The 18,201-nt window shown below is 38.2% G+C and overlaps 1 protein-coding gene across 1 annotated transcript in view; it reads right to left on the minus strand.

The window, feature by feature from the left end:
* The window catches only part of LOC308549103 (synaptojanin-2-binding protein-like), a 35,622-nt gene extending 22,166 nt beyond the window's left edge, over nucleotides 1-13,456 (minus strand). The window contains exon 1 of the mRNA XM_081121426.1: nucleotides 13,275-13,456. Within this exon, the coding sequence (XP_080977552.1) occupies nucleotides 13,275-13,338 (64 nt within the window). The 5' untranslated portion in view covers nucleotides 13,339-13,456. The remainder of the gene's footprint in view (nucleotides 1-13,274) is intronic.
* Nucleotides 13,457-18,201: the final 4,745 nt, after the last annotated feature.

Raw genomic sequence — 18,201 nt, forward strand, 5'->3', positions numbered from 1 at the left:
AAGTCAAACGTAATGAAAAAATGGAAGATTTGTTTTTCATCTTTAATCCATTCTGAGTGGATTTTGTGTATGGCGTGAGATAGTAGTTTGGCTTCATTTTTCTGCATGTGGCTGTCCAGTTTTCCCATCACCACTTGTTGAAGAGACTATCCTTTCCCCATTGCATATTCTTAGCTCCTTTCTCATAAATTGACCATACATGCACGAGTTTATTTCTGGACTCTGTCTTCTGCTGCACTGATCTATGTATGAAAATGAAAGATTTAAAAAGTAAATAAAACATACACTTGAAAACTCATTCTGAAAAGAAAAATACACCAAATGTGATTAACATCAGATTTAACACCACAGCAGAAAAGGTAAGTAAACTTTAAGAAACCGTAGTAAAAATGAATTCGGTAAAGTATCAGGATACAAAATAAATATCCAGAAATCGGTTGCATTTTTATACCTTAATAATGAACTATCAGAAAGGGAAACTAAGAAAACAATCCCATTTACAATTGCATCCAAAGAAAAAAATACCAAGAAATAAATTTAACCAAGGATGTAAAAGACCTGTACTAGGAAAATTATAAGACACTGAAAAAAGAAATTGAAGAAGATACAAATAAGTGGAAGCATGGAGAGGAAGAATTAGCATCATTAAAGTGTCCATACTACCCAGAGCAATCTATAGATTCAATGCAATTTCTATCAAGATATCAATGGTGTATTTCACAGTTCTAGAACAAATATTCCAAAAATTTATATGGAACCACAAAATATCCTGAGTAGCTACAGCAATGTTGAGAAAGAAGAAAAAAGTTGGATGAATCATGCTACCTGGCATTAACCTATACTACAAGGCCACAGTAATCAAAACAGCATGGTATTGACATAAAAACAAGCATACAGATCAACAGAACAGAGAGCCCAGAAATAAACCCACACCTATATGGTCAATTAATATTTGACAAAGGAGGTAAAAATATACAAGGGGGTAAAGACAAATAAATGGTGCTGGGAAAATTGGACAGATACGTGCAAAAAAATGAAACTAGACCACCTTCTTACACCATACACAAAAATGAACTAAAAATGGATTAAAGACTTAAATGTTACATTTGAAACCTTAAGGATCCTAGAAAAAAACACAAGCAGTAAAACCTATGGCAATATTTTTTCTGGGCAAAGGAAACAAAAAAATAAACAAATGGGACTACGTCAAACTAAAAAGTTTTTTGCACAACAAAGGAAACAATCAACAATATGAAAAGACATCCACTGAATGGGAGAACATATTCACCAATGATACATCTGATAAGGGATTAATACCCAAAATTTATAAAGAACTTATAAAACTCAACACCAAAAAAACAAACAGTCCAATTAAAAAGTGGGCAAAGGGTCTGAAGAGACACTTCTCCAAAGAAGACATAGAGATGGCAAATAGACATGAAAAGATGCTCCAGGTCACAAATCATCAGAGAAATGCAAATTAAAATCACAATGAGATATCACCTCACACCGGTCAGAATAACTATCATCAAAAAACCAACAAACAACAAGTGTTGGCAAGGATGTAGAGGAAAGGGTACCCTCACGCACTCCTGGTGGGAATGCAGACTGGTGCAGCCACTGTGGAAAGCAGTATATGGAGTTACTTCAAAAAATTGAAAATGGCCTGGCCGGGCTTGGCTCAGTGGTTGAGTATCAACCCAGGACGCAGGAGATTGTGGTTCGATTCACAGTTAGGGCACATGCCCAGGTTGCGGGCCTGATCCCCAGTGGGGGCATGCAAGAGGCAGCCGAACAATGACACCTCTCTCATCATTGATGTTTCCCTCTCTCTCTCCATCTCCCTTCTTCCTTCTTTTCCCTGAAATCTGTGAAGATATATTAAAAAAAAAAAAAGAAAGAAAGAAAATTACAAATGAAACTGCCTTATAACCCAGTGATTCTACTTCAGGGAATATATCTGAAGAAACCCACAACACTAATTCAGAAGAAAAAATGCAACCCTATGTTCACTGCAGTGTTATTTACAATAGCCAAGATTTGGAAGCAGCCCAAGTGTCCATCAGCAGATGACTACATAAAAAAGCTGTGGTACAATTACACAATGGAGTACTACTCAGCCATAAAAAAGAAGGAAATCTTACCCTTTCCAACAGCATGGATGGACCTGGAGAGCATTAGTAAAATAAGCCAGGCAGAGAAAGACAAGCACCATATGATATCCCTCATATGCGGAATCTAATGAACAAAATAAGCTAACAAACAAAATAGAAACAGACTCATAGATAGAGAACTGACTGACAGCTGTCAGAAGGAAGGGGAGTTGTGGGGCTGAGTGAAAAGGGTGAAGGGATTAAGCAAAAAGAAAGAGAAAAAGAAAAAAAAAAATCCAAATAGACACAGACAATAGTACGGTGACTACCAGAGGGAAAGGGGGTAGGGGAGGTAGAAGAGGGTGAAGGGGGGATAAATGGTGATGGAAGGAGACTTGATTTGGGGTGATGAACATAAAATACAATATACAGATGATATGTTATAGAACTGTACACCTGAAACCTGTGTGATTTTATTAACCAATGTCACCTCAATAAATTCAATTTCAAAAGTAATAAAGAAGTAAATTCAATTAAAAAAAGTTAAAAGAACAACATAGTAACATATGCAATAATAATAGCAAGTGGTTTAATATATATGTTACTGGAGTTCCAGAAGGAGAAGGAGAAGAAAAAGGAAAACAGTAAAAATACTTGAAGAAACTGGCTCAAATCTCATGAAAAATATAAACAAATACATCTAAGAAGCTCAACAAACTCCAATCAGGATAAACACAAAAGGAACCAATGACAAATCATATCATAATCACATTGCTCAAAACCAGGTATAAAGAAAAAATATTAAAAGTAGTCAGACGAAGAAAGGACACATTACATACAAGGAGTAAAGATAAGAATGACAACGGACTTCTCAAAAACTAGGCAAGCCAAAAGTCAATAAAACATAATCTTTAAAATGCTAAAAGAAAAATACAAGTCAAGTTAGAATTCTATATCCACTGAATATAGCCTTCAAAAAGTAAGGTAAAATAAATACTTTTTCACAAGAACAAAAGCTGGGAGAATTTGTTGCAAACAGATCTACACTATGAGAAATGTTGAAAAAAAAATTCTTCAGACGTAAGAAAAATAATATTGAATAAAAATATGGGTCTATATGAAGGAATGAATATCACCAGAAATCATAAATAAATGGGTAAAATACAAGCTAAAATTAAAAGGATAGACACAGATATACTAAGCAGTTGGACTTTCCCGATTAATATAATAAAAAGTAGATTTCAGAATAAGGAATATTACAAGGGATAAAAAGGAACGTTTGCTAATGAAAAAGGATTCAATTTATCAAGAAGACATTAAAACGCTAAATATGAGTGCATCTACTAACAGAACCTGAATATCAAGGGAACAAACAAACATGAGAAAAGGGCATATAAAAAATGACAGATGCAAATTTCAACACTTCTCTCTCAGTACTTGATAGACAAAGTACAGAAAAATCCGTAAAAATATAAAACACTTGAACAACACTAAAAACCAACTTGACTTAATTTACCTTTTACAGAACAAACTCAACAACTATAGAATAAGCATTCTTTTCTAGTGCACAGGTCATGTTCACAAAGATTGACCGATGGCTGATCCATAAAGTAAGTCTCAGTGAATTTCAAGAGAGAACTGAATGAGAAGCCAGCAAAAAATAATTGTATTAGTTTTTTGGGTTGCCATAACAAAATACCACAGACTGGATGGTTTAAACAACAGCAATTCTGTTCTGGAAGACTAGAATGCCCAACATCAAGGTATCTGCAAGGTAAGTTTCATTCTGAGGCTTCTTCTCTTGACTAGTAGGAGGCCACCATCTCACTGTGTGTTAATGATTTCTTTGTGCCTGTGGGTCTCTTCCTATAAGGACAGTGATTCCATAAGATTAGGGCCCCACTCTTATAACTTCAGTGAACCTTAACTACTTTTGTAAGGGCCCTACCTCCAAATACAGTCACATCAGGGGTTAGGGCTCCAACATATTAATTTGGGGAAGACACCATTTGAAAGTCCCTAAATGTTTGGAAAACAAATAACCTATTAGTTAAAGATAAAATTATATGGGATAGAAAAGATTTTAGCTAAATAACAATGAAATCATAATATATTAAAAATTGTAGGATGCGGCCAAAGCAGCATTCAGAGGAAAATTTACAACTCTAAATTCTCATGAAAGAAAGGAAATAAAAAGGCATAATATTAATTATCTAAATTTCTATCTTAAGAAACTAGAAAAAGAGGAGTAAATTCAATCCAAGGGGAGTAGAAGTTAGGAAATAGTAAAATAAGTACAGAATCAATAAATAGAAAAAAATTTAACAGAGCCAAAAGACTATTCTTTGAAAAGATTAATAGAGTTGATGAATGGCTGGCAAGACTAATCCAGAAAAATAAAATTTACAAATTACCAGTATCAGGAATACAAAATAGATTTTCACTAGAATGGCTAAAATACACATATTTCACTGACATTGCTTGTTTAATTATCTCTTTACTTCAACAAAAGAATCAGTTCCAATTATGAACAAAACTGCTATAAACAGCCATGTACAAATAAATGTTTGTTCATTTAAAAAAATCTTGGTCCGGCTGGATGTGGAGGAGGAAGCCGATCAATGACTCTCATCATTGATGTGTCCATCTCTCTCTCTCCCTCTCCCTTCTTCTCTCTGAAATCAATAAAAATATACTTAATTAAAAAAAAAAAATTGTACTCCTGTGCCCATACACTACCTAGTACATAAACAAACCTTGGTTGGTGCCAAATGACTATTAATGCCATAAGAAATAACAGGAATTCCTGACATTTCTATTTCTGTGCAAATCTAACAAGGTTAAAAATGTCTCTGTGAGCCGCTAGCAGGCTTTTCCATAATCCAAAAAAAGGACATTAAAAAAGGGGAGGTGGGGCAGGAGAATATAAAAGAGGAAGCCCAATGTCCTTAAAATTCCTATGACACAGGTTACCCTATCTTTTCTACATGACTCAACTCTTGCCCCACTAAAATCTATTCTCTACACAACAGCAGTAATGACAGGCGGCATTTAAGCTCTGTAAATTAATTAAGTGATTACCTTTTGGTAAAATGCTTAGAAAAGTGCCTGGTAGAGTCAACACTATAAAAGTATTTGTAAAACAAAACAAAAAAACATTTAATTTTTTCAACTCTATGAGTAGGTTCTATTAATACTCCCATTTTTTTGGCTTAAAAAAATTAAAGCATAGAGAAGTGAGGTAACTTGCCCAATGCCACAGAGCTAGTAACTCAGACATTGTAGCTTTTATTTACTATGCTCTGCTGCTCACTGCACTTGTATTAAAATTCAATTCTTTTGTATCCACAGCGCCTGGCACAGAAACTTGCCCTACAGTTGTTGCTCAATAATATGTCTGGATTGAAAGAATGATTCAATGATTCTAATGAATGAATCCAGAGATTAAATGACTAGGCATCTTTAGACCCAAAACTATTATATATTCCCTGGAGAAACTCTCTGGTCCAAAGATGAAATATGTCACTTGTCATTTTGTTACCTCTCCCAAAAGCCAGTAAGAAATATGCATTGACAAATAAAGGCAGCAAGAGGAAAATCTTTCACCTCAAAGGAACAAAAAGATGGTGCAACAATAAAAAAAAATGTATTATGCCCACGGTCAGTCAGTGCCTGCCCATCCCACTGCTTCATCTGATGGGGGCAACAAGTATGGCCTACCAAAGATGTTTCAGGCAGTACGTGCCAGGATGTACACCGGGGCCTCTTCTTATTGCTCCTCAACTTCTCTTTCAAATATCTAGGTAGACATTCTTATTTTCTCATCCCAGAATAAGCCCTTGTTCAAGCACTGAATGTAAATGCCTGGCCTCTACTACATCATGTCTCTGCTCCCTTGCTTTTGAAATGTTTCAGTCTCTTCATTTTTGCCTCATGGTACAATATGTACCCTCTCCACTGCCCTCTTTTCAACTTTCTCTTACTCTACCTCTTCTTGCCCAACATATAGTAAACTGCACAATGTCTATTCATTGCATGAATATACTTTAGTTTTGTGCAAGGGGAAAATGACATTATCTGTTTCCAAAATATTTCCTAAAGGTATTTAATATTTTCTTGGGTCTTTTGCCTGAAATGGTTAATTGACTTTGACTCTTCAAGGAACACAACATACCTGATGAAGATCCATAGCTCTTTCATTATTCTACCTCTTGAAGGTACTTAACACATGCCTACCATCCTTATCCTCCTATTGAACTGCAATATTCCTAAAAATAAGGATCACATTTTAATGTTTTATTCTAGAATCCATGATTTCTAATCATAATGTAATAAACACTAAATGAAGATTTTTAAAAAGAGCTTCCCACCCAGCCGGGCGTGGCTCAGCGGTTGAGCGTTGACCTAGGATCCAGGCGATCAGGGTTCGATTCCCGGTCGGGGCACATGCCTGGGTTTCGGGCTCGATTCCCAGTCGGGGGCGTGCAGGATGCAGCCGATCATGACTCTCATCACTGATGTTTCTATCTCTCTATCTCCCTCTCCTTTCCTCTCTGAAATCAATAAAGATATATTTTTTTAAAAAAACACCAAAAAAAAAAAAGCCCCAGCTTCCCTTCATTTCTGAGTCTCCTGAGACCAACAGCGTGTTCTGATTCATAATCTAAGTATAAATTTTTTCCTCAATAAATAATTTTGCTTTTATTCAAATACAGTAATTGGCTACTTTGCTGCCTAGTCACATGGCTTTACAAAATGTTTCTACAGTTGAGCATCTATCAACTTACCTTTCTACTTCTTCAAAGTAATTCCTAGATATTTAACACTTTACCATTATACTAAAGGACTGTCCGGAAAAAGTCTTAATAAGATTGATCCTTTCCCTGGCCGGTGTGGCTCAGGTGGCTGAGCATCATCCTATGCACCAAGAGGGCGCCGGTTTGATTTCTGTCAGGGCAGAAGCCTGAGTTTTGGTTTGATCCCAAGTGGGGGGCCTGCAGGAGGCAGGTGATCAATGTTTCTCTCTTATCAATGTTTCTCTCTCTCTCCATTTCCCTTTCTCTCTCTCTCAAATCAATAAAAACATGAAAAAAATAAATAAAAAGACCGATCCTTAAGCAATCTTTAGAGACTTGTACCATATACTCTTCTCTCTATGTGGTTTCCCATCTATTCCATCTCCTTGTTTCTGGTATCTTAGTTTCCTATTCATTATAATATATTATGTCCAAATTCATTCTTTCAGTCTTAAATTATATTTATTGGAGAACCCTGTTTGTGACTTTTTGAAAGCTGAAACAGACCACGTTACTGTTTTAATTTATTTAACAACATGCCTAGTCATTTAATAAACATTTGCTGACCACTTTATGTCATGTACCAGGCAAGGTGTTAGGAAAACAAGGGATGAAATATATATCCTTTGAATCAGAAGAGCTCAGAGTAAAGTAGAGGAAGGACACACAGTAAGCAAGCAAATATAAAAATAAACACTGAGATAGGAATATGCACAGAGTCCTTTAGTAGCAAAGGGATAAAAATAAAACTTTCTATGATAGTTCAGAGCCTCGATTTTTAAGTCACACAGACCTGGATCCAGTTCTTAACTCTGCCACCTAAAGAGTTATATGACGTGAGGGCCAAGGCTTTCTCATTTGTATAATGGAATAATAACCATTTCATCTGTTCTTTGTTGGGAGTAGATGAGACAAAGTGCTTAGTGTGGCAGTACACGACAGGTACTCAACAAGAGGTGTATGATATTCTTAATAAGAGGAATATCTGACCTGGGTCAGGAAGGCTTCCTAGAGGCAGCGACTCCTGAATTCAGTCTTAACCACTGAATAGGAAGGGAAAGGAATCAAGATGGAATCTTAAAGAAAGGTTAAGTTTCACCCTGGCTGGTGTGGTTCAGTGGTTAGAGCATCGGCCCATGCACCAAAGGGCCGCAGGTTCAATTCCCGGTCAAGGGCACATACCTGGGTTGCAGGTTCGATCCATAGCACTGCCAGTTGGGGTGGCATTCGGGAGGCAACCAATCGATGTGACTGTCTCACTTTGATCTCTTTCTCTCTCCCTTCTTCTTTCCCTCCCTTCCTCCCTTCCACTCTCTCTACAAATCAATGGAAAAAATATCCTCTGGTGAGGATTAACAAAAAACAAAAAAAGAAAGAAAGGTTAAGTTTCCACAGTAGCATTGAGAACTTTTCATAATCCATTCTCCACCTCTCTTAGCAACCTCGTCTCCCTTAACTCTCTTTCTACCCAGGCTGCTTGACTCACTAATTTATTTCCTTTTCTCTATTACTGCTTAGGCCATACTCATCCCTGTTCCTCACACTAGCCTAAAGCCTATCTATAAAACTAACATAAGTTCTATCTTCTTGGAATTGATCAGTCTGGCCCTTATCAATGCCTTCATTCTCTGAGCTTTTCAATGACAGAGTCAGATGAACACACTCCCCTACACACATCCTTTGCCCTCCCTCCCATTACATACATGCTGGTCATAGTCCATAACCATCGCACCGAGATTTCACTTTTTACATGAGAATGCCATGTCCCCATTGAAATGTAATTTCCAGGAGGGCTAGATTTCGTGTAATCAAGAGAAAATAGGGCAAGGATATAGCATTTTAGTCTCAGATCTATTGGGTACATGAAAGAACAGATCAGAAAACTGTGAGCAGCAGTCTCAGGGTTAAACACAAAGCATGTGATGGGTCTGTAGAGGCTTAAACGCTTGCCTTTAATGAGGTTTCTTGTTTTTAGGTTCTCACCTTGACATGCCCTCAGCTCTATCAACAGCAAACTATAAAAACTTTCCCCTGTGGATTGTGTAAGTCATTTAAGATGCCTCAAATCCTTTGGGGATAAGGCATGATATAATAAAATAAAGGTCAGGAGAAAAGTTGGAGTCACCTCCTTAGACTTCGCTACTATACTGGGATGCAGCATATGAAATAGTACAAGCAAGAGATCGGGGGTTAGCCCAGCCGGTGTGGCTCGGTGGTTGGGCATCAGCCTAGGAATCAAGAGGTCATGGTTCAATTCCCAGTCAGGGCACATGCCTGGGTTGCAGGCTCAATCCCCAGTATGGGGCATGCAGGAGGCAGCCGATCAATGATATTTCTCTCTCACCAATGTTTCTGTCTCTCTATTCCTCTCTCTTCCTCTCTCTAAAAATCAATAAAAACACATTTTTTTAAAAAGAGAGAGAGATCTGGGTTAAATTCCTGACTCCTGAAACGCAATGGCTTTAGAACTTGGTTAAACCCTTAACCTCTCTGGGATACAATTTCCTCATCTAATAATGTGGATTAATCACTTAACCACTCAAGGTTCCTGTGAAAGTTATATGAGTTTAATACATATATAAAGCAAATAGCAGAGTGCCAGAAAGATAACATTTGCTTAATTATTCATTATTAAAACATTAAACCAACCCATTTATCCTTTGCAACTCCTTTAAAGTAGAGAAAGGGAGATTTTTTTTCCCTCTTTAAAGGTGTATCAGGAGCAACTTGCTGACACCCATTGAGGCCTCAGTCCTGAACAAGGAGTCCTAATCCTAATACCCAATGTACAACAGAGTTGTATTTATGGCCAATCTCTGGGGGGGGGGGAAGCTAGATTAGATTCTTGTCATACTTCTTGTAGTAACTGAGTCTTTCCAACATTAAGAACTCTCAGTTTGATAAAGGAAAAAGTGGGAGGCTTAGAGAATTAATCAAGCTGGACTCCCATAAAAAGAAAAGAGATAAACAGTGTTCCATAAGGCATAAAAGGTAAACCCTTCAAACCCTTAAAGGCACTTGAGATTCTGACCACTGCCTTTGACAATTCTTTGAGCACCTATTGTCAAACCAAAGTGGCAGGAATCACAAAATAACAGGCGAAATAGGCCAAAGAATCCTGAACTCTTGGAAGTGGAAAAACCTACAAAGTTATCCGGCCTAAGTAAGCCTCTCCTTACAAAGTTGAGGAAGTTGGTACAGGACAGAAGCCAAACTGCATGCCAAGCTTCTCTTTGTCTCCCCAAATTGTTCTAATTTTCCTAAGATTTCATTATTTCCTTTAAAGTAACCAAGATCAGACAGTTCATCTGCCTTGCAAAATGGATCCAAACACTGGGAATATTTAAGACTCTTGCCCCTGACACAACACTGCTGCCAAAAAGAAAGGAAAGGTATGTACATATTTGCAGTTACCTGATTAAACTATCAAGTCCTTGCATAGGAAGTTGTACACAAACAGTGACAATACTACCTACAAACAGAAATGAGAACTAGAGGCTTTTCATAGTTCTACAGAAAGAAAGATCTCTATGGGACTACCAAAATCACTGGAAGTTTCTAGTGGTGGTAACTTACTTCTTGCTTGTTTATCTGCATGATGACACAGGGAAGAAAAGCAAACTAGACTGAGAGACTTCTTAGGAGTACCAGCTCTGGGAGGTGATAAACAGAAACTTGATACCTTTTCTTGTTAATTGAAGCACCCAAACTTCAAATGACGGATTTAATCTAAGTGCAATCCAAAATTTGTGGCTCTACTCTCTAAAGTTCATCAACTTATATGAGTATGACATGAACACACTTAAGAAATTTAAAGAAGTCACCCGGTGAATAAATCCATTCATTTTGAGGGTTTTTGTTTGCTTGTTTTTGTGTTTTTTAAATATGTTTTTATTGATTTTAGAGAGAGAAGAAGGGAGAGGGAGAGAGAGAAACATCAATGATGAGAGAGTCATAGATTGGCTGCGTCCGGCATGCCCCCCACTGGGGATGGAGCCCACAACCCGGGCATGTGCCCTGACCAAGAATCGAACGCTGACCTCCTGGTTCATGGCTCGACCACTGAGCCACACCAGCCATTCATTTTGAATAAATGTACGTATAATACAGAAATTAAAACACTTTTGAGTGAAATATATTAGCTAAATATAATTATTATTCTTAATTAGTCCCTTGAAGTTTGTCCAAACTCCAATGATTCAGAAAAAAAGGCTAACATTAGGAACTTTAGGTCTGCAAGATCAACATGGAATTTTAGTGAATGGTGAACTAAACATTAAGCAACACTGTTAGGCAAATACCAAAAAAGGTGAAGCAATACTATACTGAACTTTAAAAATATTTAGTGACTGGAACATGCAAGATCATTTCAGAGTTCTGCTCTGCTCCAGGCAGGAGATACTGAAAATACTGTTGGATACCACAGCCCAAGGTCTATGTCAAAGTACGTTAAATTCCTAACAGACAAGAATCAAACCTCAAATCACATCACAAGACAACAAGTATAATAACTACAGGTATTTAGGCTATAGAAGGAAGAGACAAAACAGGAGGAGGACAACTCGATGCCTTTAAATACAGGGTGTCCCAAAGAAATGTGTACAAACTTTAACAGCTGATAGCTCAATTTTGAAAATGAAATGTAAATAAACATTGCTTTAATAATTATTCAAAGTGTGTGTATACATTTTTGGGGGGGACACCCTATATTTGCAGGGAAATCAGGAAAGGAACTACCATTGTTTTAATGGGCCCTTAGGAGAAGAACAAGTACCAATGAATGAAAAACAGATTTTGGTTTAATAATAATTTTCCATGTTAGCTTCAAAGACAATAAATATTGAGAGTGAAAGGAGAAATTAATACAGAACGGGAAAAGTGAACCTAAGAAACAGGCATAAGAGCTTTTGACAAAAGTTTAGGAGCTCATACGGCGCATGACACTAAACCATACAGATTAGCAATGAATTATATTGATAAGTCAACTTCCAATTTTTTATAACCAGAAAGAAGGCAAAGTATGAATGATTCTGAAAGCCATATTTTGTGGAGAATAATCTAAGTGGTGGTCAAGCTACTGCAAAATTCCAGGTGAGAAAATATCATTGGACTGTTCTAGGTAGTGGTGATGGGAACAGAAAGGAGTGGAAGGCTCACAGAAACATTTCAGAGATTGCGCTCTTGGTACTTGATGACTTATTGGAGACTCTCAGAATAACAGTATTGAGTGGGATTTACTGTGTTATTAACAGTAACAACAGTAATAGTAAATACTTACATAGTGCTAACCATGTGTTAGGACATGTTCTAAATGTTTTACATAGTTTAATTGATTTCATTCTCATAACCCTATGAAGTGTATTCTATTATGCACATTTTACGGAAGAGAAACTAAGGTTTCCATCAGTCAAACTGAACAGAGAATAAATATCAAAGAACTGGTAGGAAATTAGATACCAGATCTGAACCTACATTATCCCACAGCTAAAACTCTGAATCCATACACTAGACAGGTGTAAAGGAAAGGCAACGAAATTTGAGGCAGGCAGCATGCAGTAATAGTAACAGGCTCAGTGAGTGAAGAACATCAGAGGGAAGAGGGCTGTAGGTGTGAGAATTTGGCAGTATCAGAATCAGAGAACCATGATCCATGTCAAGAAACAGAAAATCGTTGGCGCTCCAGAAGCATGATGCGCTTGTTTAAAAAAGAAAAACAAAACAAACACACACAAAAACACCAAAACATAAAACACCCGCATTAAATCTAAATTCCTAGAGACAGGGCCTAGTAATTTCATTTTAAAAGCAAAACCCCAAACGCCTGAGTAATTAATTCTGAGGCAGAACCAGGTTTAGGAACTTCTGTAATAGATCTCTAAGGTCTCTTTATAATTTAAAATTCTAGATGACACGAAATGAATTTCCCAGAAGTGAACAGCGGGAGGGAGGGATACTAGCACCAAGAAAACGGCTGTGCATTTTACAGTCTACACCGTTTATGCTCCCATTTTTACTATACAGTCCTCTCATAGAACAGGTATAGCCCAGGCAATGGGAGGAGAGGTGTGTTGTTCATGGTGTGCTGGCTAAAAAGCAGGCTTTCCCCCAGGATTTTCTGGTACCATTCGCAGAAAGAAACCTGTCCTGACTATAATAGAGGCGGTAATCAATTGGAAAAATGAGATGGATTCCTCAGGTCCATGTCTGGCTAACAATGGGTACCAATATATTCTTCTACGTGCTCAAAAGCATCGCAGGAAACCTCTAGGTTGGGGCCTGTCTGCTCTGAGGCCAAAAAATCTGGCTTAGCAGAAAAGGTGTCTGCTCTGCAAGCACACCTCAGTGCGCTGCTCCCAAAGATGACCAGGACCTGTTCCGGACGTACCTGAGGGTCCTCTGGTAAGATTGATCTCTTCCTCTATGACCAAATAATCCACTCTTCCGTTCATGTTTTACTACCTGCCTGGTTTCCCACTTGGTCCACTAAGGCTCTCACAGGTGAAGGTGAATCAATCTCAGCAGGGCGCCTAAAACACCGCACTTTCAGTTTCAGCGGCCCCTAGACCGGAAGAGGAAGCCGGGAACGCTGGGAGCGCCAGGAATGCTGGGAATTGTGGTTCCGGTGGCGGGCGCGTTGCGACGTCTTCGCCGGCCGTCCGGCCTAGTGTGAGGTGAGCAAAGAGCTAGTTACTGTTGAGGGTGGGGACGGAGGGAAGGTAAAGGTAAGAGGCGTAAGTAAATTCAGTGTGGAGGAACATGAAAACTAAGACCTCCTGCCACTTCAGGAAATCTCCACAAATGAAAAGGGAAAAAGAAGAACTGTGTTATTCAGTAAGCACTAAACCAGACTGGGCTGGGCGTCTCCGGCAATCTGCTCTTAGGACTCAAAGACAGAAACCTCACCCTTTTATGTAGCCAGGCCGGTACAGTGCACGTTTTCACGTAAGAGGACTTCCAACAACACCGTTTGCTATACCACCTTTGGTAAGTCACCTTTTGGGTGGCCATTATCCAGAGTGAAAAATAAAACTTTTCTATCTCTATGGCAAGCAGGCCCTTACAGCTTGGAGCAAGGCCCCTATCGACATATAAAAGGGGCAGTGGAAGGATTTATGATTACAAGTTCGCTCAAGAAGATACCTTAAGAAAAGGGGTAAAGTTCTCTTTCTTCTAGTAAAAGAGAAAATGCAATCTTAAAAAAAAAAAAATCCTTGCAATAAGACTAGTGGGTGAACTGTGACTTCAGCCGGGCCTTCCAGACCCTGAAGGTGGAATTCCAAAACAGGGCTTGAAGGAAGCTTAAGGGGTCAAAATCTGACAAGCCTTAAGGGCCAAGAAGGTGATTTAAATGTGGGAACAACCTGGAGTTAGACCACAGCAGTTAGCGGGGACTCTGGGGGACTGAACAGTGCAGTTCCAATTAAGGCATTCGAATTCAGATTAAATAATTAAAACAGAAGCTACAGTGTTTACCAAACAAAGAAAGAAAGAGGTGGATTCCTCAGGAAGGCCTTTTATTTGCTAATCCTGAGAGAAGTTAATAGGAAACAGTGGAAAAGAAAACGAGATAATGTTAGAAGGCTTGATCTCAAGTTTCGATTTTATCTTCTTCCAGTTGTCGAGCTTTGAGCAGGTAACATAATTGTCTCCCTTGTTTCCCCATCTGAAAAAGGGCATAATCATAGATCTTTAAAAGGTTGTTGAAAGGATTAAGTGAGATGAAATTTTAAAGCTTGCGCCTCAACTTCAAACTCAGATCCCTACCACCCTCACTTCCAACCCTCCTCAACATAAGTTGGTTGAATGAGTGAATAAAATGATCATAATAAAACATGGAGTATGATAAATTAAAAAAGTATGGTATAAGTAAGAGACGCTGGAATACTGAGAGGGAAGAGATAAAATAGAAACAGGAAAGGGAAATCAAGGAAGTTATCAATGAAGAAATTTGGAGGGGAAAAAAGTTTCTTGGGGACTACTGGGGGAAATCACTAGCCTGTACCTAGGAAGATTACCTTTCTCACCTGAGCACACAGCTTTAAGAGAAACACGTAGGGCAGTAAAAGGAAGAGTCACCAGTTATTTGCTCAGGAAACTATGTTCAGGAAATGCTGGTAATAAGTGGGGTGACAGATTAGGCATGTAAATTGACTTTATATCTTAATGTAAGTATAGTTTTTTAACAATGAGGAAACTTTAATATGTATGAAGAAAGAAAACAGGATATATGGATTTCTGCTCAGAGAGAACAATTCAGAAAAATGATGGAATCAGGATAGTAATGGGTGGGGGTGTTTAGAGAATAGCAAATACAACAGAGCCTATGAGTAGAAAAAGCATGAGTTGGTAGGTGATGACACTGAAAAAATAGGCTACAAACAGATGCTGGAGGAACACTGTGGCAGAGATATTCACTTAATTCTATATGCAATAGGCTAAGATGGAAGTTTATTTCTCTTGTATTAAAGAACTCTGGAAATCCATAGTTCAGGCCTCATATCAAGGCTCCTTAGTCACTGAGGCCCAGGTTCCTTCCAGCTTTCTGTCCTCTCTCCAGCCCCCTCCCCAGAGTGTGGCCTTTGCTTCATGGTCCAAAATGGGTTTTGGAACTCCCACCCTCATCTTCACACGCCAAGAAAGTAGTGAAGAAAAGGCAAAGAAAGTTTCACTCCATACTTTTATGGAGACCTCTTGGAAGTTTCATACACTTCTTATATCTCAGCCAGAAATCTGGTCTTACGGTTATACTTAACCGTAAGGGAGGCCTAGGATATGTCATATTTTAGTGAGATAGAAATGTGCCAACTGAAAGAAACCAGGATTACTATTATAAGTAAAAGGTGAGAATGGATATTGGTAGTCTGACACACAAAGCGACAGTCTGAACTAGCCTTTCTACTTAAGGCCTTATGACTTTGAGGTATGTAAAAAGTATGAATCTTGGTTACTTCAGCCTACTGTTTTTACAAGATTAGTGGAAACTTTGCCTCACAGCTTGAGGGACTTTATTCACAACTTGCTCTATTTTTGCATATTTCGTGTCATGTAGTCACTTTTTCTTCCCAATCTCCTGTTTGCTCCTACCCCCTCCTACTTCAATATTTTATTGAAAACACTGACAGCCAGGTGTATCATAATCAATGCCTAAGTTATGACCTAGTGAGTGTGCCCCAATAGTGGCACCTAAAAATAAGTGATAATCCGCTATACATACATGTGCTACTCTCCAATTGGGGTTGCATACTACATCAAAGTTAGAAAAGTAGGTCACCCCATGTATTTCATGTTCTGTAAGAAGCAATGAAGTATCATGAGGAATAGTGAATCACCATCCCCAATATTTCCATAGACCAAATCAATTTATAGCAGCTGCAACATTGGGCCAGTTATACATATCCACCTAATCCCACCCATTTCATATACATATCATATGCATGTGGACCTCTAGAGTATTATGGTTACAAATGCTATGCAGGATGCTGTTTATGACCACTGCATTCTCTATTACATGTGTCTCATTATTGTACATTTGAAAGCTGTCAAGAGAATAGGTCTTAGAAGTTCTCATCACAAGAAAAAGTTTTTAACTATGTATGGTGAAGGGTGTTAACTAAATTTATTGTGGTGGTCATTTCTCAATATATACATATATGAAATAATTATGTTGTACAACTAAAACTAATAGGATGTTATATGTTAATTATGTGTCAATAAAACCCAAAAACACACACACGCAAAAGACAAAAACTAAAAAAGAATGTGTATACTTTTATTTTTCTACTTTAAATTTTTAAAATATTGACTTCACATTTTGTGATAATATAATTTCAAGGTCCATTTCTTTTTTATTTTATTTATTTTTCAGTTACAGGTGTATTTTGCTCTTGTTGGGTAGAGAATTCTGTGTATCTCTGTTGGTCCAATTGGTTCAAGTCCTAGTACCTTATCAATACTCTGCCTCATTATATCAAATATTTATAGTGGTATGTTGAACATCCAACTATTTTTATAAATCTGTATTTTCCCTTTCAATTCTGTCAATGTTTGCCTCACATATTCTGGAACTCGGGTGCTTGTGACATATATGTTTATAATTATTATATCTTCTTGGTGAATTTACCCTTTTATAAGTACATAATGTCCTGCTTTGTCTCTTTGTACAGGTTTTCCCTTACCATTTGAATATATTTAAAACAGTTGTTTTATAGCCTTTGTCTAGTAAGTCTGATGTCTGTGCTCCACTGGGGATGGTTTCTGTCAGCTTATTTTGTTCCTTCAAATGAGCCACGGTTTACTGTAGTTTTGTATGTGTTGTGATTTTTTAGTTGTTGAAAATTGGATATTTTATTAAAATGTGGTAACTCCGGAAATTATTTTCATCCTTCCTAGTGATGCTTTTTAAAAATTAGATTGTTGCCCTGTCTAGTGTGGCTCAGTTGGTTGGTGCATCGTCCCGTGGACCAAAGGGTCATGGGTTTGATTCCAGGTCAGGGCACATACCCAAGTTGTGGGTTCAATCCCCCGGTCAGGGCCTATACGAGAGGCAACAGATCGATGTTTCCCTCTCACACCGATGTTTCTCTCTCTCCCTCTCCCTTCCTCTTTCTAGAATCGAAGAAAAACATATCCTTGGGTATAGATTAAAAGAAATTTGTTGAAAGTCACTGGAGACTTTTTCAAACAAAAGTTTCAAAGACTGCTCAGGGTTATGGGTGCTCTCTGAAGACTGTTCCTTTAGCTCGTCTTGAGCTTATATGTTCACAGAGGTTCCCATGAATTCCTGAAGCAATTTGAAGATGGTTCATTCCTTTTTGTTGTTGTTGTTAATCCTCTCCTGAGGGTATTTTTTCCATCGACTTTTAGAGAGAGTGGAAGGAAGGGAGGGAAGGGGAGAGGGAGGGAGAGAAACATCGATGTGAGAGAGACACATCAATTAGTTGCCTCCTGCATGTGCCTGGACCAGGGCCAGGGATGGACCCTGCAACCCAGGTATATTCCCTTGAAGGGGAATTGAACCCATAACCCTTTGATATGCTGGCCTACGCTCCAACCACTGAGCAACACCAGCCAGGGCAAAGATGGCTTATTCCTGACTGGGCCTTTTCTTGGTTGCTGGAAACATTTATTTTTTCCCCTGATCTCCTATAAAGTTGGTTCAGATAGTTTCTAGTTGTTTTTCTTCAGTTTTACTGTGGCGGAAGGAGAGCTTGGAGCTTCCTAGTCTGTCATTTTACTGATGTCACTCTCAGTACAAAACTTTTAAAAGTTGTATGATTTACACTGACCGGGTGGCTCAGTTGATTGCAGCGTCA

This window comes from Miniopterus schreibersii (assembly GCF_964146895.1).
Source record: "Miniopterus schreibersii genome assembly, chromosome: 1".
NCBI lineage: Eukaryota > Metazoa > Chordata > Mammalia > Chiroptera > Miniopteridae > Miniopterus > Miniopterus schreibersii.